Source organism: Lithobates pipiens, unplaced genomic scaffold (assembly GCF_037356315.1).
Source record: "Lithobates pipiens isolate NorthernLeopardFrog02 unplaced genomic scaffold, aLitPip1_a1.2 Scaffold_10, whole genome shotgun sequence".
Taxonomy (NCBI): Eukaryota; Metazoa; Chordata; class Amphibia; order Anura; family Ranidae; genus Lithobates; species Lithobates pipiens.
Window position 1 is genome coordinate 86,155,261 of NW_027507686.1, and position 21,631 is coordinate 86,176,891.

Genomic DNA, 21,631 nt, shown 5'->3' on the forward strand with positions numbered 1-21,631 from the left:
TATTTTTTTGCTATATAAAACAAAAAAAATATTGTTTTAGTTTAAATATTGTTGCAAATAAATAATCTTTCTTCACAAATTCAGGCCAAGATGTATTCTGCTACTTTTCTTTGGTAAAAAAAATACCACATATTAGTGTATATTATATATAGTCTGTGTAAAAGTTATAAAGGGGGTCAGCGCTCTACCAGTAGTCTTGGCCTGCTGACCCCTCATTCCAGAGCATCAAACAGAGTGCAATGCAGAGGAACTACTTGTAAAGTTGAAGCTGTAGTATGGAACAAGAGCTGCATAAGCCGATGCCTCCTCTGTAGCTCTGGCTCTTGTCCCATGCGGAGTGATACCAACTGCACTCCACCTCTTATTTCGGCTAGCGGTCTTCAGAGTGGCGCCACCAGCAGGAAAGAAGAGATATTCAGATCATTGTGAAACAATACACTGGGCAAAAAATACTAGGGCTGCTCTCGCATGGATATGCTGCCGTTTAGCCACTGCGGGTGCAGTGTATCTGCAGCTTTCCTGCGAGTTTGCTGCGTTTAGCCTTTGACTTCTATTATATCCTGCGGGTTTGGTGCACTTTCTGAAAGAACACTAAAACTCAGTTTAGGTGTGCTTTCACAAAGTGCACTACACCTGCAGGATATAATAGAAGTCTATGGCAAAGCACAGCTAACCCAAGAAAGTTGTAGATGGACTGCGCTGCACCTGTGGTGCAGGTAAACGGCAGCACATCAGTTGTGAAAGCAGCCTTAAAGGGGGTTCAGAACAGTAAAGGTACATTTGTAGTTTGCGTGTGGTAAAACCCCATAGTTAAGATGTTTTTATCACCCCCACCCCAACCACACCCCCTTTAGCTACAGTGGCCAAGGGTTTACACATGTTGCAGCAGGCGTTATATGCCCTGTCATGGTTGGTGGGTGTAGCACCTGCCAAGCATGACCCATTCAAGCGAATGAGGCCACTCTGCAAGTGCCCTGCTACCTTGTGCAGTACAGAAAACAAGGGGTTAAAGCAGACAGTGTTGTTGCTTTCTTAACACTTGCTTTAACTCCTTGGACCCCGCAGATGCTCGCAGTTGTGGGGCGCTTACAGAGTGACCCCATTTACTTCAATGGCTTGCGATTGGCAGGCAGTAGCACCCACCAAAAGCAACATGGGACTTAATTCCTGCTGCAGGATGTGTACATCTTTGACTGCCGTCTCAGTAGTTAAAGGGGATAGGCATTGGGTGTGATAAAACCACAACTCAAGCACAGGGTTTTACCAACCCCCAGCTTTACGTGAATGAGCCCTAGATCTAACTAAGAGCTCATTCACAAGTGCAGCAGGCATGGCTGCTCTTCTGAAAAGTGATCCAAGTGTGTTTTACAGGTGGAGAGGAGGCAATATGGTGGCCCCATAACACCTTATTTAAAGCCATGATTGCAGTGAGGTAGTACAGCAATTAGAGGTTTAAATCAGGTGTGAGGAGGTAACACTGCATGCAGTGATCTTTGACCTCTGCCATGGGGTTCAGGTAGATCTCGACCACTTTAAGGTGGCCTAGCCCTGTTATAGCGTCTACAATGTATGGTACATATATATTTAAAAATTGATCAATCCTGATGTACTGACTGCCCATCTAATTTCCTGAGATCCTAAAATGACAGGACAGTACTCCCCTTTGAAAAGTAGACAGTCCAGGGTGTTTTGTTTTTTTAATTTTTTTTTAGAAAATTACGAAATTAAATACAATTTGTTTATTTTTTACAAAGTTGCCATTTTAATAATTTATGTCTCACACACGGCATAGGCAAACTTCGAATTGCACCCCAAAACACATAGACTTTTACAGCCTAGGTGCATAGAAGGGCCAGAAATCCTAGGAGCACCCTTGGGCTTTCATGAAGCAAAAATTAGGAATCTAATTTCCTGACTACCGATCACATTTTGTAGCCCTTTGAGCACCAAGACAGTGGAAACACCCAATGAATAACCACATTTGGAACGCAAATGCAACAAAGTATTTTTAAGAAGCATAGTGAGTCTTGATTTTTTTTTTTTACATTTTTGCAGATTGAAAATATATATATATTTTTTTACACAAAGTTGTCAATTTAATACTCGTTTTGAGTATGGCGATACCACGTGTGAGACTTTCAATGTTTGGACTGATTATATACCGGGCATTTTATCTCATGTCCGGTGATTAGGAACACTGAGTGGGTGTAAATTTTTCTTTTTTTTCTTCAATGTTTATTATTTTTTGTACATAGAGTCACTATACTATGTACTATAGTGACACTGTACTACTTTGGGAAGGTGATCTGGATTTTTTTTTTCTTTTAAACTGATGATCACTGTAACAGCAATCATTTTAACTGTCATGAATGGCATTAATTTCATAAAATTACAAAAAAAAAAAACTCCCTTCATACTAGTCTGCATCATACCTTATGTTGCTTTAACAGAAATGGCAGCAGCATAAGCATCCCACCATCATGCACAATCCACCAGATATCAATATTTCCTTCTAAATAATGCTCATGGTTACTTGGATAGAAGGGCACATTTTTTGGGACCATGAGTGCCAAATGAGCAGCAGTTGTGCACCGTACAGTTTCTGGAAATACAAATAGCAGTTATCTTTCCATTCCTTCAAAAAATATCCAAAGACATACCACTATTTTTTGCTTTAATCCTTCTCTTCATTTGATCTAACATTTTTAGTATAGATATAAAAGAAAAAATCTCCACAACATTAAGGCCGGCCATACACAGAGCAAATTTCTTTCCTGCAATCATGAGTTGCAGGAAAGAAATTTTGATTTCCGCAACAAGACAGACAGTGCTGATGCGGAAATCCCTCCTCCTAGTCCACTGTCTTCTCCCAGTGACAGGGCAGAGGAAGCCGTCCCCGCCAGGAAAAAACAGTGATTATTGTTAGTGGCTATAGCAGCTGCTAAAGATAATCATAGGTAAAACCTGGCATGCTGGTCGTACCCAAGTTGATCAACTTGGTACATTCAGCCTGCCCATATACAGTTAGAATCTTGGCCAATTCTTGCAGAACCAACTGAAATTTGAACCATGCCTAAGGCTAGGGATGGGCTTGGGTGTGTTCGCACACTCCACGTGCAGAGCCTGCCAGGAAGTTGGCAATGCGCTGCACTAATCACAGTCAGTGAGACATTTCCTGATCTCTGCAGCCACACATCGAGAAAATGTCTTACTGCCTGTGATTAGTGCAGCGCCGTGCCGACTTCCTGGTGGGCTCTGCACGTGGAGTGTGTGAACATGTCCGAGCCCATCCTTGCCTAAGGCTAATCATTCTTTGGTCCCAAGATAAGGACTGGGAGGGCTAATTACTCTCTTTGAGATAACACAATTCCTGGTTCACACTTATGCCATGCAGGAAATGCACAAAATTTGCTGCATTTTCCTGCATCGTATCACACTCTAACCAATCGCATGGCATCCATGTGATCTGCTGCGGGTGTCAATGTCATCTTAAAGACAACCTGAAACGGATTTCAAAATGCAGTGTGATGACCAGAATTGCATTGCATAAGTGTGAACACCCATGCAGTGCGATTCAGGTGCGGGGGGAAAAAAGGGCCCTGCACCATTTTGTTGCGAATGCGATTTCAGCCATACAAACTATATGGCTGAACTCCGGTGTGAATCACATGCAGTGTCTGCATCGCACCAGTGTGAACCCAGGCACAAGATGGTGACTTTATCAACAGTTATTTTTGCACTTATCATACATACGTGTATATATAAAAATGCCTTCAATTAGTATATTAAAACAGACCAAAAGGGAGCAAATAATTTGAATTTTTATATGCCTGTACAATCCTTTTACTTGCATTACAGTTTAAGACATAGGCTGGTATTCACAACAGATAAATGATATGCTGTATCTTCAATGTGACTGGACACTGCCAAAGCCACGCAAAGCTTTGACACTCCCTCTATAAACCCTCTCACTGCGTGATTCTCAGTTTTGTGGTGAGCAATGAAGGACCAAAAAAGTTACATAAAATAATAAAAAATTGGATTTTTGTACTTACCGTTCATTGACGGACACAGCTCCTTTAATTCTTAACCTTCGGGTTATCATGCCACCTTCAGGAGAGGCTATAACCCCTCACCCTGCTTCGTGCAGTTCAGTTCGTCAAAAAGCAGTACAAACAAAAATAGGACGGGTGGGTACTTTGTCCATCAATGAACTTCAGAGAAAATGATTTTACGGCGAGTACAAAAATCCCATTTTCTCTTTTGTTCATTGATGGACACAGCTCCTTTAATTCTTGACCTTAAAAAAACGAGGGGTGGAAACAGCAAAACATAACTTCACCCACACAAAAGGAACACCTCAACAGAGGAGTTGCCATCTTAAACAGCCGCCATCAAAACCTGCGACCAACTTATGCATCAAAAGATGCGTTCACAACAAACTTGTAACTTAAAGAAAGCGTAAATTGCAACCTTACACAGCCACCTGTAAAACGTTGCGGTCAAAGCAAGTATCCGAAGATGCTCTTACGTCAAATTTTGTAGAATTTAGTGAAAGTTTGAACAGATGACCAAGTCGCCGCCTTACACACCTGGGAGACAGACGCTTGATGTCGGAAAGCCCAGGAGGTTCCAACTGCCCTGGTGGAATGAGCCGTGACAGGAAAAGGGGGCACACACCCCCTTTTTTGATTTTATTAAGATAAATGCATATAATGTGAATACACCACCAATACCAAACAGAGCGAGAAAACCAAATAACAGTGACAACCAACCAACCAACCAATATATATATATATATATATATATATATATATATATATATATATATATATATATATATATATATATATATATATATATATATATATAACAAAGGGGATACCAGAATCATAGTCAAGCCAGACCAGGGTCATAAACAGGAGGTCCGCAGATGGGTGGGACAAGGAGAAAGGGATAAGGTTGTAGGACAAGGTTCCAGGGGTGCAGAAATAGACAGGATCAGGTACAACAGGTTCAGGATGAAGGAATAAAGGTGCAGGAATAAAGGTTCAGGATAACAGGATGCAGACCAGGGCTCAAGGACAAAACCAAGGCAAACATTTGAGTGCTTGCCAATTATTTATAGGCCTGTGATTGGCCTCAAGTGACACCTAATTGCAGGAGGTGCTGTGTGCTCCAAACTGCCAGGATCCATCCGCTGGTGGATGCCAGTACTGCAGCCCAAAGATGACATATCAGCAGGGAAAAGCTCCCTCGACAGTTCCACCCTGCCAGGAGACACCTGCTGGTGGACCTCAGTACTGCACGCCAAAAGACAGATATTACCAGCGGATGGAACATTTCCTGACAGTACCCCCCATCAAAGGAGCGGCCTCTGGAAGCTCCAACTGGTTGTAATTGTCCATAGTCAATGGCATCAAGCAGAACAATGGATAGGAGTACATAAGGCTGGGCATCAGGCACTTCAGGGAAGACAGCGGGCTCCGGGTCATCAAGCTGGGCGGCAGGCTCCAGGTCATCGAGCTGGGTGGTAGGCACCTTGAACTGGGAAACAGGCACATCAGGCTGGGCAGCAGACAGAGGCACATTGGGCTGGGCAGCAGACAGAGGCACATCAGGCTGGGCAGCAGACATCAGACTGGAAAGCGGACTCTGGCACTTCAGGCAGGGCAGTAGGCAACGAGACATTAGACTGGAAAGCAGACTCTGGCACTTCAGGCAGGGCAGTAGGCAACGAGACATCAGACTGGAAAGCGGACTTTGGCACTTCAGGCTGGGACTTTGGCACTTCAGGCTGGGACAGATTGGTGGGTGTGGAGACGGGTTGGGTTAATGGCAGGATCATTTTGGTTGGGAAAAATCTTCGTTTTTTTCTTTGGCTTAGTCACTGAAGCTCTGTAGATGGGGGGTGCAGCAGACTGGAAAGGAGGATTGGGATATGGCAGAGAGGAGGTAACAGCAGCTGGGGGAAGTTCTTGTGGATTAGTAGGCAGCTGAGAAGAGGTAGGTGGGTTGAATGCAGGATAGGTACAGGGAGCAGAGACCGGATATGAATATTTGGTTGGAAGCAACGTATACTGGTCTGTAAGGATGAGCTCAGGCGCGTCCACGTGCTGAGCCCGCCAGGAAGTCGGCACAGCGCTGCGCTAATCACAGGCAGCGAGACTTTGCCCCCGATGCACGACTGCAGAGATAGGGCAATGTCTCACTGCCTGTGATTAGCGCAGTGCTGCGCCGACTTCCTGGCAGGCTCAGCACGTGGACCATGCAAACACGCCTGAGCTCATCCCTACTGGACTGTTACTGGGTTTGGCATAGGTGATGGGGAAACAGACTTTTGGGCAGGCAAGTGTCTGATGGCAGAGGTGGTTTGTTGTGGGTTGGTTGGGGCTGGTTGTAACATATCAGACCATGCTGAGAGTATTGGTTGGACAAACAACAGATCACATGCTGCCCGTCTAACAAGGGTCTGTACTAAGTAAATACATTCCCATAAGCTTCTGCTGAGAACAAACGGAATAGTGCTCAAAAAAGCATGCAGAATCTTCCTCTAACACCCACACCAGGGACTCCACCTGATCAGCACTGAAAGGGGGAGAAAAATCCTCACTGGTCTTTGGAACACAGGGCTAGCTCAGCACATATTTGGATCAAAGTCTGCACATCCCTAAACAATATACAACCCTGGTCAACCAGGGAGTGGGCCAAATGGATGATCTCAAGCATCTGGTCATTGGCCCACTCTTTCAGTGTCTGGTGGAGATACTCGCCACTCTGACACCAGCAGAGCATAATAGGAAACCACCAGCAAAGCCAACAGAACCGAGATGGTTCCTCTGTGCAGCCACTTCTTTTTAGGGATGGCCTTGGTTTCTGTCATAAACCGGATGTCACCAGAACTGTGTGACTGCGACAGAGTAAACCAAACATAAGTAGGTGAAAGTAAGTAATTTTATTAGGATAAATACATATAATGTGAATACACCACCAATACCAAACAGAATGAGAAAACCAAAATAACAGTGACAACCAACCAGTATATATAACAAAGGGGATTCCGGAATCGTAGTCAAGCCAGGCCAGGGTCATAAACAGGAGGTCAGCAGATGGGGGGGGGGGGGGGGGCAAGGAGAAAGGGATCAGGTTGCAGGACAAGGTTCCAGGGATGCAGGAATAGACAGGATCAGGCACAACAGGTTCAGGATGCAGGAATCAAGGTTAAGGGTAACAGGTCAGGGCTCAAGGACAAAACCAAGGCAAACATGTGAGTGCTTGCCGGGTATTTATAAGCCTGTGATTGGCCTCAAGTGACACCTAATTGCAGGAGGTACTGTTTGCTCCACACTGCCAGGATCCATCTGCTGGTGGACGCCAGTACTGCAGCCCAAAGATGACATAACATCAGAAGGGAAAAGCTCTCCTGACAGTTCCAACCTGCCAGGACACATCTGCTGATGGACCTTAGTACTGCAAGCCAAAAGACAGATATTACCAGCGGATGGAACATTTCCTGACAGCCGTAGCAGACAGATACACCCGTAGAGCCCAGACCACGTACACGGAATGTAAGGCAACTTCTTTCTGGTGTGTCAACTTAGGACATAGGGATGGTAACACAATGTCCTCATTTAGATGAAATGGCAAAACCACCTTTGGCAGAAAAGAGGGCTGCGGACATAACACCGCCTTATCCTTGTTGATGACCAGGTAGGGAGACTTGCATGACAAGCCACCAACTCAGCATAGTGAAAATGACTGAGTCTGACAGACCTCGGTCCCTTAGCACCTGGTTTTCAACAGCCATGGCGTTAAAAACAGCGACCATAAAGCAGGATGAAGTATCGGACCTTGCAATAGGTCTTCTCGCATCGGCAGCCGCCAAGGAACATCCGCCACCAGTCTTACTAGGTCAGCGTACCAAGGACGTTGAGGCCAATCTGGGGCAATCAGAATAAACGGAATCCCCTCGGTCTCCACTCTGCACAGCAGACGTGATAGAAGTTTGAGTGGGGGCAAGTCACAAATCAGCCAATAATGCCCCCGTGGAGCCACAAACGCGTCCGCCCAGGGGTCTCTTGTCCTGGTCAAAAACCTCTGCACCTTCCAATTGAGCCGAGAGGCCAAGAGGTTCACATCTGGTGTGCCCCACTTCAGCCACGGAGCCGGAATACATCCGGATGCAATGACCATTCCCCTGGGTCCAGCATCTGAAGACTTATGTAGTCTGCCTGCCAGTTTTCTACACCCGGAATGTATATGGCCGGCAGGGCCGGCACGTGCTGCTCTGCCCACTGGAGGATGTGAGCGACCTACCATGCTACAGCCAAGCTCCTTGTTCCTCCCTGATGGTTGACATAAGCCACCGCCATGGCGTTGTCCGACTGGATTCTGACCGGACGCCCCTGTAGGCTCCTTGACCATGTGGAGAGGCACCACCTGATCGCCCGAAGCTCAAGCACATTGATCGACAGTTGATATTCTTCCCACGACCAGAGGCCCTGGGCTGACTGTACGCCCAAAACTCCCCCCCAACCAGTCAGGCTGGCATCCGTTTTGATCACTGTCCAATGGAGAGGAAGGAACGATTTCCCAGACCAAAGCGCCAGAGACCTCAGCCACCAGAGAAGGGAATACCTGACTAGCTGGCTCACCCCAATTTGACAATCCAGGGATAACGGAGATTTGTCCCATTTTGACAAAATCTCCTTTTGCAGGACTCAAGTGCAAAATTGAGCGTATGGTACCGCTTCAAAATGGCTACCATGCGGCCCAGAACTTACATCCAGAAGTGCAGCGACGACCACCTGCGGTTCACCAACAACTTCACTGCAGTTTGAAGAGTCTGCAGCTTGTCTGAAGGGAGAAAAACTCCAGAGTTCAGCAGTAAGCCCAGGCACTCCAGGCGTTGGGTCGGCACCAACACCGACTTCTCTAGGTTCAGCACCCACCCAAACTCCTGGAGAGTCTGTATGGTGATCGCTACATCTTCCCTTAATTCTGAGGCAGAAGCTGCTCTCAGAAGGAGGTCATCTAGATAACCCACGATTGCGATCCCCCGTTGCCTTAACGCCGGAATTGGAGCTACTATCTTGGTAAAGACTCGGGGTGCTGATACCAGGCCAAAAGGGAGAGCCACAAACTGGTAGTGCTCTTACCTGACTGCGAATTGCAGAAACTTCTGATGCCTGAGGCATATGGGTACATGTAAGCATGTGTCCTTGATATCGCAGGACGCCAGGAAGTCCCCCTGATGGAGTGCAGTGACCATGGAGCAAACGGATTCCATTCTGAGCCTTTGCACTTTCACAAAGCTGTTGAGGGCCTTCAAGTCCCAGATTGGACGTACCCCTTCCTTTTTGGGGACTACAGATTGGAGTAGAATCGCTGAAACCTTTCCAGCGTCGGTACAAGTACTATCACCCCACTTAGCAGCAGATCCTGTACTGCCTCAAATAGGGCTTCCCGCCGGAAACAGATGTAGGTTGGAGGGAAAAAATCTGTTTGGTGGACAAGAAAGAAACTCTCTTGTATCCCGATGAAACCAGTTCACAGACCCATTGGTCGGACAGTAGGGAGGTCCACCGGGTTGCAAACTCCTGAAGGCGATCCCCCACCTGAGATTCGGGCAAGGGCAAACCTTCATGCAATAACATTTTTGCTCGCAGACTTGTTTGGCTTGCGAAACCAGGGACGTTTTTGTCCTTCAGCAGACGCCTCGTCGGACTGGGAATGCTTACCTGCCGACCCGGGCGGGTGAAAAAGACGTTTCTGAGTGGAAAAAGAGGGCTCTTACCTACGGCGTGGCTCCTTACGCTTCCTGGACTGTGGGAGCAATGTGCTCTTCCCATCAGTAACATTTTAAATATTGTCATCCAGTGAAGCTCCAAATAGCCTCTCACCTTGGAAGGGAAAATCCACCAGTGCTTTTTTAGATGCCTGGTCTGCAGACCAGCATTTCAGCCAAATCAGGCGCTGTAGCACCACTGTTGATACTGATGCTCTAGAGAGCAGGGAGACCCTATCCAGGGCCGCATCACAGACATACTTAAGGCCATGCACCAACTGATCTGCCAGTTCTACGCAGACCGGGGGAGACTGTTGCTTCTCCAATTCACGGTGCAACAACTTTGCCCATTCAGTAAGCCTCTGCGACACCAGGGCCATGGCCAGCACAGGTCGTAACGCTGACCCCACCATCGTAAACATGGACTGGACCACTGCCTCGACCCTCCTGTCGGCAGGGTCCTTGAAGGCAAGAGTCCCTTCTACCAGAATCGTGGTTACTTTATTTAACCTGGATACCGGGGGGTCAATGACCGGAGGAGATGCCAATTTTTTCAGGAGGTTCTCCTCAAAGGGTAACACACCGCCATTCTTCTTGGGACTGAAAAGGCCCGTTGCAGACTTCCCCATTCCTTGTAGATAAACTTATCAAAATAAGTCAAATATGGAAACACCTTAGGCGTGCGGGCCGGTTACCCAAAAGGGACTGCCACCTCAGCAGAAGTTCCTGCTGCATCCTGCATCTTCAGGGTATCCCGCACCGCAGTGATAAGTGTTCCTACTACCCTGTTTCCCCTAAAATAAGACCTAGTGTGATTGTCGGTGATAGCTGCAATAAAAGCCCTACCCCCCAAATAAGCCCTAGTTAAAGTCCTTGTAGGTCTTCTTTTCAGGGTAGGGCTTATTTTTGAGGAAACAGGGTAGGGCTTATTTGGGTGGTAGGGCTTATATTGCAGCCAACACGACAATCAGGCTAGGTCTTATTTTAGGGGAAACAGGGTAGTGCTTTTTTCTGCTCTAACCCGGACAGAGTCATTCTCACTGTCCGAACAGTCCTAGTCTGAATCCTCTGACACGTCAGAACAGGGGCCGCCAGTCACTGCGGGGCCCGAGTCTGAATAAGAGATCTCCCCAGAAGACGGGAGGGAGGGAGAATTTTTTTCCCCCTTGCACCCGCACGCCGCTTCCACCCTGGCAACAAAGGTCTCCAGGACCACCGACAAAGCATCCATAGGCAACACATTTTGCGTAGGTGAGCTGGTTGCAATAGCAGGGATGTCTGGGGAAGAAGCGCTAGCTTCTGACGCCATGCTGACCCTCACTCGCCTGCCACAACTTAGGGACTTAAGGCAAGGTACATAAAATCCCACCCTCCTAGCTGCTCGCAGAATGAGGGGCCCCCCCGCAGGACTCACCACCCTGACCAAGCGCTATATTGCCACCAGCCGCTCCACCCTGTGTCAGTCACAAAGTGCCCAGAGTAAAAACCACATGTGCTTTGCCACGTTTTTTTTTTTTTTTATGTAGAACCAAAAAAATGTTCCTTAAAAGGACAGGGTTGCCAGTTCTCAAGCCCACCTGACAGAGCTAATAGCCAATAGAAATACCACCTTATGGTCCCAGATCAGTTCAAATGGTGGCTTTTGTGGAACCAAAAGAAGTTCCCACAGCATCACTGGTGTCCCAACAAAGTAGGGCTATGTGAGCAACCCTTTCCAAAAAAAAAAAAAAAAAAAAAAAAACGTTGTCAAGGAGTAAGAGGCTATAGGTCTTTAGAACCGAGGACCTGTCCTTTTAAGATACTTAAGGCCAATTTGTGGTCCAGGATTTTAACATTTATAAGTAATACCACCAGAGATTGTTGATCCAGGGCATATCCGACTGCCTCTTGGGGGAGAACAGGAATAATAGGATTTTTATAACAGCTTACCTGTAAAATCCTTTTCTTGGAGTACATTACGGGGCACAGAGCCACAGTAATAACAGTAATTCTACCTTTGGCAGAAAGCTGGGATGAGGACGCAAGACTACTCTATCCTTTTGACCAATTAAATATGGCTCTTTACAGGAAAGAGCTGCCAAATCTGATACCCTTCTTGGCTACCAGAAAAACTAGCTTCCTTGTCAAAAGAACCAAAAGAATATGTCGTATCCGCTCAAAGGGCTGTTTCTGTAATGCCATCAGAACTAAATTCAAATCCCAGGGGTTCAGGGGTGCCCTAACCAGTGGATTAAGCCCCTGTATAAAGCTTTGGATCAAAGAATGCGAAGCAAGCGGACGCTGAAAACAATACTGATAAAGCAGAGACCTGGCCCTTGATAGTACTCAAGGCCAGTTTCATTTCTAGCCCCATTTGCAGAAAGGCAAGAATTCTACCTATGACATACTTCCTAGGATGCCAACCCCTGGATTCACACCAAGAAACATATGCCTTCCAGACTCTAATAAATGACTCTGGAAGCTGCCTTCCTTGCATCAATCAAGGTAGGCATCAGTGAGCCTGAAAGCCCATGATTCCTTAGAATGTGGGTTTCAATAGCCAAACCATTAAATGTAGTGTTTGTTAAGAAGGATGAAACACTGCTCCCTGCGATAGCCCATCTTTACTATTTCTGCATACCAAGATCTTCTGGGACAAACTGGGGCCACAAGAACTACCGCCTTCCTAAGACACTGGCAAAAAAACAGAGGTACTCCCGGTAAGGGGAGGGGTTATATGGGAAATCAAACTTCCTGTTTAGGGTGTGCCAGTGTCCATCACCTGAAGGTGCCATATAACCCATACAGTTATTACTGTGGCTCTGTGTACCGTGATGTACAATAAAGAAACTTTATTTGCCCCACTGGAGCAAATTGGTTCATGCTGCATAGGTTGTGGTTTGCCTTTGCCTGGATGTGGGTTCAGGATTGGAAAGCAGTGGTTATGCATATCGCTGTTACCTAGCTATAGGCATCACCCCGGTACAACCACCTGAGCAAAATGACGTACAGGTAACATGACGTGGAGGGTAAGTGTTATGGCAGAGGGAGTGTACTTCATATCTTTTTGTGTTTTTTTGTCAAAATTACCAGGAGCTGACTCCCAGTGCTGAAAATAAATGTATCAATGTTTCACAGTTTTATACAGTACATCTGGATTATTGCCATTTGTGAGTACTTCTAAGCATACAAATTTGAAATTTTCATATTAAATTACCATTTCACATCTTTTGCCATATTTAGTATGTATATGTAGCATAGGTCCTGATTTAATTTCAGAAAATGCTTACCAATGAAGGTTTTCCATGACTGAGGATCTTCACTTTGTCTCCAGCCATATGGCCATCCCAGCATAACAGTATTATGTTTCATCCCTCCAAGTCCACATGATTGGATCAGATGTGAAATACCTTCTTTCACTTTGTTGGAAACTACAACCTGACAAAAGCCTTTCACTTTTTCTATTTCCATCATATTTTTAATAGTCTGAAAGAATAAAAAAAACTCAGCACTGCACTACATGTCATTATTATCGTCAAGTATAACACATTATACAGTATGTACAAACCAATGCAATCTTTATAGAATATCATGCTACGCTAACACTTACCATCCTAGCAAAATCTATAAAGAATATACTCTACTTACTGTATATTTGTTGAATGCTGAAACAAAAGACAAATAAGCTCTCACATACTCAATTTCTTATACACAATTTTGGAAATCATATTTTTAGGTTAGATTTAATTCATACAAATGTAAAAAATAAAAAACATTCCAAATCAGGTAACATTATACAGTGTGAATAATCTCTTTTTAAAGCGCCTGCCCTACTAAATAGTAAATATGGAGGGTGACAGGGGCGTAACTATAGGGGGTGCAGCAGTCGCGACCGCAACTGGGCCCTGTGATGCAGGGGGCCCATGCAGCCCCCTCTACATATGGCCGGCAGCAGCATAGGCAGCTAGGGGTACCAGTGCACCATGCACACGGGTGGCTGGAGGTGGAGGGTGACTAGCAGAGCTCCATGCTCGACTATCACACTGGCTGCTCTTTAGTTGTGCATTCCCCCCATGACCTGTGTCCTCGGCCGGCTCCTCAGAGTACCCCTCTCCTGCTCCATGCATTGCTGCTCAGTCTGATGTCTGTTCTCCCCAGCCAGAGTCCCCGTCCCCCCGAGACTGGCCCACACTGCACTGCATACTTCTCCCGGGTAAACAAACTTTAAGCACCCAGATGCAGTGCAGTCCTATGAGAGCCCCCCGGAGGACACTGCAGGCTTGTCTGCCAGTCCCCCTCCTCCCCCGTCATACACAGATGATGAAAGGTCTTTCTGGGAGATATGCTGATCACCCGTCCAGCACACTGGATGGAGCCCAGGCCAACATGGATGAGTGTGTGGCCTACAGCTTGGTCATGGTGAGTGAGAGGACCCCATCCCCCACACACCATTACATACCCCCTCCATCTCCCCTGGGGACAGGGACCCCTTCTCACATGAGGACATGGACCCCCACCTCCCCTGGGGACAGGGACCCCCATATTCCCTGGGGACAGGGACCCCTTCTCACCTGGGTGCAGTAACTTTATCTGCCTTGGAGAAAAGGACCTCATCTCTTCTGGGGACGGGGACCCCATCCTGCCTAGGGACAGTCCCCCAATTTTGCACCTAAAAATTAAAAAAAACTACTGATACCAGTGGTGGAACTACAGGGCTCACAAAGGTCATACCTGTGACCACGCCCTGGAGTTCCACCACCGGACTCAGAGGGAAGGGCCCTGGCTGGGGTTCAGGGGGGCCCTTCATGGTTTCTTGCATCGGGGCCCTGAAGGTTCTAGTTACGCCACTGGAGGGTGACCTCCTTGGCACATTCACAGAACACCTTGCATTTCTCTCCATAAATGCAAAGCGTTTTCAGATTGGAAGAAGTGGAGAGGTGGCAAGATGCAATTATGAAGTTTGCCTAGAACACGCCTTGTGTTTATTAAAACAAAACAAAAAAACAAGGGATTCTGTGAATAGTGCCTGTGCTGAATGAGAACCCCCTGTGTTCACTATGCAGCAGGACAGCTGCTCAGTAAGGTACCAGGATAACAGTGGCAATCACTAATGTAATTACAGTAATTTCCAGTTTCCACAGTTCCTTGGGATCCCAGAGGTATAGCATTGTCCAAGCTAAACCAATGAAATCATGCTATAAAATTCATACCTTCAATTCAGCTTTAACCACTTGAAAACGGCATGGTAACCCACCCCCCCCCCCCCCTCTTGTCTAGGCCATTTTTCAATATTCAGTGTTATGATACTTTGACAATTACTTGTTCATGCAACAAATAAATGTTACCATATTTATCGGCATATGAAACGCACTGGCATATAACATGCTCCCTGATTTTAAGAGGGAAGTTTCAGGAAAAAAACTTTCCACAGCCCCCCGCACAGCACAGACCACCTACAAAGCACAATGACCCCCTGCACAGCACACTGACCCCCTTCACATCACACTGACCCCCTGCACAGTACAAGCCTCCTGGGACAGCCTTGCCAGCATACCTTTAAGGGTTGAGAAGCTCCTTCTGTGTCTCACTCATTGTCGAAGGGGCTTCTGTGTGCCTCAATTAACGGCGCTCTCTCGTGGACCTGGTCATGTGGCTCTCCTGTGCTGTTTCATTGATGGTCACATGACCGCTCTCCTCCTCCAATCAAGGAGGAGGCTGAGCGGGAGGAGAGCGGTCATGTGACCATCAATGACCAGAGGAGAGTCACATAACCGGGTACACGAGAGAGCTCAATCGAGGCACACAAAAGCAGCCTCCTCCAATCAAAATCTACAATCAAGGAGGAGGCGGCGCGGGAGGGAGGAGCGGCCAGAACGAGGGGCGTTGCTTAGGCTCCTGTTTAAAGGTACAGGCATCGGGGGTGACACGGGGGGATACGGTGTGTGGGAGGGGGCTGGCAGTGTTATTTTCTGAACCAGGGCCAGGAAGGGCAGGGTGGCCGGCCCAACACCCTCCCAATGAGGCGGACCACCCGATTCCCGCCCCCCCCATTGGTAAAAAAATATATATTGGTGTATAACACGCAGGCACGATTTACCCTCTGTTTTCAGGGGTAAAAAGTCAGTGTTATACGCCGATAAATGCGGTACACAATTTTGTTCAGACAGCTAAGCTTTCTTTTAATACGATTTAATCACTTGTTTTTTTTAACTAAAGAAAAAAGATCAAAAAGTTAAATGGGTAGTAGTTAAAAAAGAAAACAATTTCGATGGCTCGCTGCATTATACAATTAACCTAAAGCATATATATGCGGGCTATAAATCAGATGCATTTATTATAGGAAGGGGAACAAGACAAGTGTGCCCTCTTTCTCCTCTTCTATTCGCCCTGCTTATTGTACCATTGGCCCAGAGAATTAGAACTGATCCTTCCATTACAGGCATAGAACTAGGTGGATATCATCATAAGTTGTATTTATTTGCAGATGATAGTCTTCTATTCTTATACCCCCCACAAATCTCTAATCTTCTGAACATCCTAAACAGGGTTTCAGATATTTCAGGTCTTAAAGTTAATATGCAGAAATAAACAGCATTGAACATTTCATTATCCGATAAGGATATGTGTACTGTTAAAAAGGCATTTCCATTAAATGGGCTATACACAGTCTGCCTTACTTAGACATACAGCTCACTGCAGATCACAGAGATTTTATTTTTTGACAATTATCCAGCCCTATTGAAACAAACAACAACAATTTTATTGTTCAAAACGGTCATCTATTCCACTTTCCTGGTTCAGAAAAATCTATTTAATCAAAAATTACCATTCTTCTGAAATTTTTATATTTAGAGTTCTCCCTATACACATCCCAGCTTATTTTTTAAGAATTATACAGCAGAGAGCGATACAATTCACTTGGGGACAAATTAAACCAAGATCGTCTAAAGAAACCTTATATCTCCCCAAACTACGGGGTGGCTTGGGTTTTCCAAATTTCATGACATATTATAAGGCTGCTCAAGTGGCACAACTGTCAAAATATCAAGCTACTACTAAAACCTCCCTCTGGGTTGCAATAGAAGCAGTGGACTGTGACCCTTTCCCGATATCGAATATATTATGGTTACATCCAAGGGATCATAGGGACCTTCTAAATCCGATCACTAAAAATTCTTTATCACTATATGACAGACACAGATCTATGTACAGGGTACAATCTTTACCGAACCCACTCCTTTCATTCCACAAAAATCCGGCCTTGTATCCAGCATGGACTTCCCCCATGACCTTCTGAGCCCGGTCAAAGGCTGGTATCTCATGCTTGCAAAATTTGGTTTCAGATTCATGAATATTACCTTTTTCCAGATTTAAGTAAATCATATGGGATTCTCCAATCTGAATTTTTTCGATATTTACAAATTAAAAATTTCTACACTTCCTCTCTAAACACAAAGATTGCTATGGCAAAACTATACATTTTCAAAAAAATTAGCTTGAAAGATCCACATTGTAGGGGAAGGATTTCATCACTCTATTCTCAATTGCTTACTCAACCTGATGCATCCCCACCGTTTTATGTGGCCAAATGGGAAAATTATTTATGTCATATTATTGATACAGCAGAAAGGTCTGAGATAGGGTCCATAACAAAATCTTCCTCAATGAATGTAACAGCAGTTAAGACTACTCACACTATGGTACCTAGCTCCAGCTAGAATCTCGAAATATGTTCCGGATCATTCAGCTTCCTACTTTCATGGCTGTTCAGAGCTGGGATCACATTTACACATATGGTGGAAATGTCCAGTGGTACAAGAATTTTGGAAATCTATTTTCTTACTTGCCTCAGCAATGTATGAATGTACTATAACACCTGACCCTGCATTGGCCCTTCTAAACGTAAGATCGAAATTTCTACAACAAAAACAGCTTAACCACTTCCCGGTCAGCCTATAGCAGAATGGTTCAGTTATCCTGACTGGACGTCCTATAATAACTGCCGGCACGCGCCCATGGGGGCTCACATTCCGACAATCGGTGGTGCGGTGTGTCAGTCTGACACACCGCTACACCAATCTCGGTAAAGAGCCTCTGACGGAGGCTCTTTACCATGTGATCAGCCGTGTCCATTCATGGCCGATTAAGATGTAAACAGGAAGAGCCATTGATTGCTTTTCCTCACTTGTGTCTGACAGATGTATGTGTTGTATATGTTGCAAATAGCAGTGGTGCCATCTGATGCACTCATCTCAAAAAAGGCCCACACCAAAGAACTTTTGGAATAACGCGCAGAGGCAGCACCCTGCAAAGGCGGAGCTCTGCTGTGTGATTCAGTCAGTGTGCTGCCCTTAAGCGGGCCCCCGGAGGGCATCCTGCCTCGTTGGAGATGTGCCTCCTTCTCCTCTCAAGAACCCACGTGGAGTCAGTGACCTCATCATCACCTCCCTCTTTATCACTGGAGCAAACCTGACAGTATGCTGCAGCTGGTGGAATATGACTGCCAGACTGCTGTCCTTCTTGAGCATCCCCTCTCTCTGTGCTCACGCTACTGCCTTCCTCTCACTGGGTATCATCAGGGCCTTCAAAACGCTGGGCATCCTCCTAGAGCATGTACCCAACACAGTGCTCAAAAAGTTCGGGGGAGGACATGGTGGGTTCTAGGGAAGGAGGGACTGATGACATTGAAACGAGGGAAGAGGAGCTAGTATCCTGAGCCTGGGTGAGAGAGGATGAGGAGTATGAAGAGGGCTTGGTCATCCACTCTATCAAGTCTTCAGCATGATGCGGCTCAACACGTCCAGCTGCCGAAAATAAAGACAAGCGTGTCCCATGGCCACGTGCTGATGACGATGCACCACGTCCACGACCAGCACTGTTGTCTCTAGACACAGAGCCTGCTTGCCCTCTTTTTTTGGCTCATGACTGTCTGCCTCTCCTTGTTGGCCTTCCAGACATAGTAATGGCGAGATGGGAAAACAAGCAATTGGGGTAGCTTCAGGTGTATACTGTGCAGGAGGCACACTACTGTCACTGTAACTGCTACAGATGCCTGTATTACAGAAACAGAACACCACCAGCAATAAGGGGTAGCTTCAGGTGTATACTGTGCATAAGGCACATAACACCCACTGTAAATGCTGCAGATGCCTGTGTTACAGAAACAGAACAACACCAGCAATAAGGAGTAGCTTCAGATGTATACTGTGCAGGAGGCACACAACACCCACTGTAACAGCACTAGGTTCCCAAGCAAAAAGACACTGTCCCTGCCTATCTTGCTCTTTCCCTGCACGCCAACACACTACACAAGCCCACCACGCTGGCGGCCTTATATAGTGTGGGCCAATTGTGGCTCTCCTCGCTGCCGGCGCTGTGATTGGCCAAGCATGCGGGGTCACAGTGCATGCTTGGCCAATCATGAGCCAGCAATGCACTGCGATGGCGTAGTGCACTGTGGGCCGTTCGTGCCACACGAATATGGTGCGGATGGTCCACAAAGTTCTGAATTCGCCGAACAGGTGAACGGCCCATGTTCAAGTCGAACATGCTTTAGAGTCGACCACCGAGCGCATCCCTATTCCTAACATACAGTATGGAGATACAGTGCCTTGCAAAAGTATTCGGCCCCCTTGAACTTTTCAACCTTTTGCCACATTTCAGGCTTCAAACATAAAGATATAACATTTTTATTTTTTGTGAAGAATCACCAACAAGTGGGACACAATTGTGAAGTGGAACGAAATCTACTGGATTTTTGAAACTTTTTTAACTAATAAAAAAATGAAAAGTGGGGCGTGCAAAATTATTCGGCCCCCTTGCGTTAATACTTTGTAGAGCCACCTTTTGCTGCGATTACAGCTGCAAGTCGCTTGGGGTATGTCTATCAGTTTTGCACATCGAGAGACTGAAATTTTTGCCCATTCTTCCTTGCAAAACAGCTCAAGCTCAGTGGGGTTGGATGGAGAGCGTTTGTGAACAGCAGTTTTCAGCTCTTTCCACAGATTCTCGATTGGATTCAGGTCTGGACTTTGACTTGGCCATTCTAACACCTGGATACGTTTATTTGTGAACCATTCCTTTGTAGATTTTGCTGTATGTTTGGGATCATTGTCTTGTTGGAAGATAAATCTCCACACCAGTTTCAGGTCTTTTGCAGACTCCAACAGGTTTTCATCCAGAATGGTTCTGTATTTGGCTGTATCCATCTTCCCCTCAATTTTAACCATCTTCCCTGTCCCTGCTGAAGAAAAGCAGGCCCAAACCATGATGCTACCACCACCATGTTTGACAGTGGGGATGGTGTGTTGAGGGTGATGAGCTGTGTTGCTTTTACGTCAAACATATCGTTTTGTATTATGGGCAAAAAGTTTGATTTTGGTTTCATCTGACCAGAGCACCTTCTTCCACATGTTTGGTGTATCTCCCAGGTGGCTTGTGGCAAACTTTAGACGAGACTTTTTATGGATATCTTTGAGAAATGGCTTTCTTCTTGCCACTCTTCCATAAAGGCCAGATTTGTGCAGTGTACGACTGATTGTTGTCCTATGGACAGACTCTCCCACCTCAGCTGTAGTTCTCTGCAGTTCATCCAGAGTGATCATGGGCCTCTTGGCTGCATCTCTGATCAGTCTTCTCCTTGTCTGAGCTGAAAGTTTAGAGGGATGGCCAGGTCTTGGTAGATTTGCAGTGGTCTGATACTCCTTCCATCTCAAAATGATCACTTGCACAGTGCTCCTTGGGATGTTTAAAGCTTGGGAAATCTTTTTGTATCCAAATCCGGCTTTAAACTTCTCAACAACAGTATTATGGACCTGCCTGGTGTGTTCCTTGGTCTTCATGATGCTCTCTGCGCTTTCAACAGAACCCTGAGACTATCACAGAGCAGGTGCATTTATACAGAGACTTGATTACATACAGGTGGATTCTATTTATCATCATCAGTCATTTAGGACAACATTGGATCAGAGATCCTCGCTGAACTTCTGGAGTGAGTTTGCTGCACTGAAAGTAAAGGGGCCGAATAATTTTGCACGCACCACTTTTCAGTTTTTTATTTGCTAAAAAAGTTTAAATTATCCAATAGATTTTGTTCCACTTCACAATTGTGTCCCACTTGTTGGTGATTCTTCACAAAAAATTAAAATTTTATATCTTTATGTTTGAAGCCTGAAATGTGGCAAAAGGTTGAAAAGTTCAAGGGGGCCGAATACTTTCGCAAGGCACTGTACATTTAATTAAATTAAACCCAAACAAATTCTGCTACTTCTTCAAAGTATGAGGATTCCACATTTGAGACTTTTTCGCAGCCTAGCCACATAAGGGGCATAATTTAGACATCTAATTTCCTGACTACCTATTACATATTTGTTTGGAGGCCCTGAAGCATCAGGGAAGTAGAAACACCCACAATATGACTACATTTTGGAAAGCAAACACCCAAAGTGTTTTCCCATGCCTGCCACAAGTTTATTTTTTAAATATATTATATATATATATATATATATATATATATATATATATATATATATATATATATATATATATATATTTTTTCTGGTTGACAAATGTCAATTGATAACCTCAACACACAGTATTGAAATACACCCCAAAGCTTACTTATTACTTAAGGCTGCTTTCACACTGGAGCGGGCAGCCACCGCAATTTCTAAATATTGGCATCGGCCAGAGAAAAACCCATATCGGTTGACCACTATTACATACCCCATTATTAAAGCAGCTATGGCTCCCAGTGCTTTGTAAACAATTACACATGCTACTTGTGCTCATTTTCAAATAACTCTTGAGGCATTTGCACCTTGAAAAACCTCACCTCACACTCGATACAGAAAACCAAAGACCAGC

General features: G+C 45.6%; 1 protein-coding gene across 1 annotated transcript in view; it reads right to left on the minus strand.

Annotated features, from left to right (window-relative positions):
• SLC12A4 (solute carrier family 12 member 4) overlaps positions 1–21,631 on the minus strand; it is a 435,256-nt gene that overhangs the window by 71,877 nt on the left and 341,748 nt on the right. The window contains exons 18-19 of the mRNA XM_077456642.1: positions 13,057–13,252; positions 2,433–2,602 (exon numbers count right to left, since the gene is read on the minus strand). Of these exons, the coding sequence (XP_077312768.1) occupies positions 2,433–2,602; positions 13,057–13,252 (366 nt within the window). The remainder of the gene's footprint in view (positions 1–2,432; positions 2,603–13,056; positions 13,253–21,631) is intronic.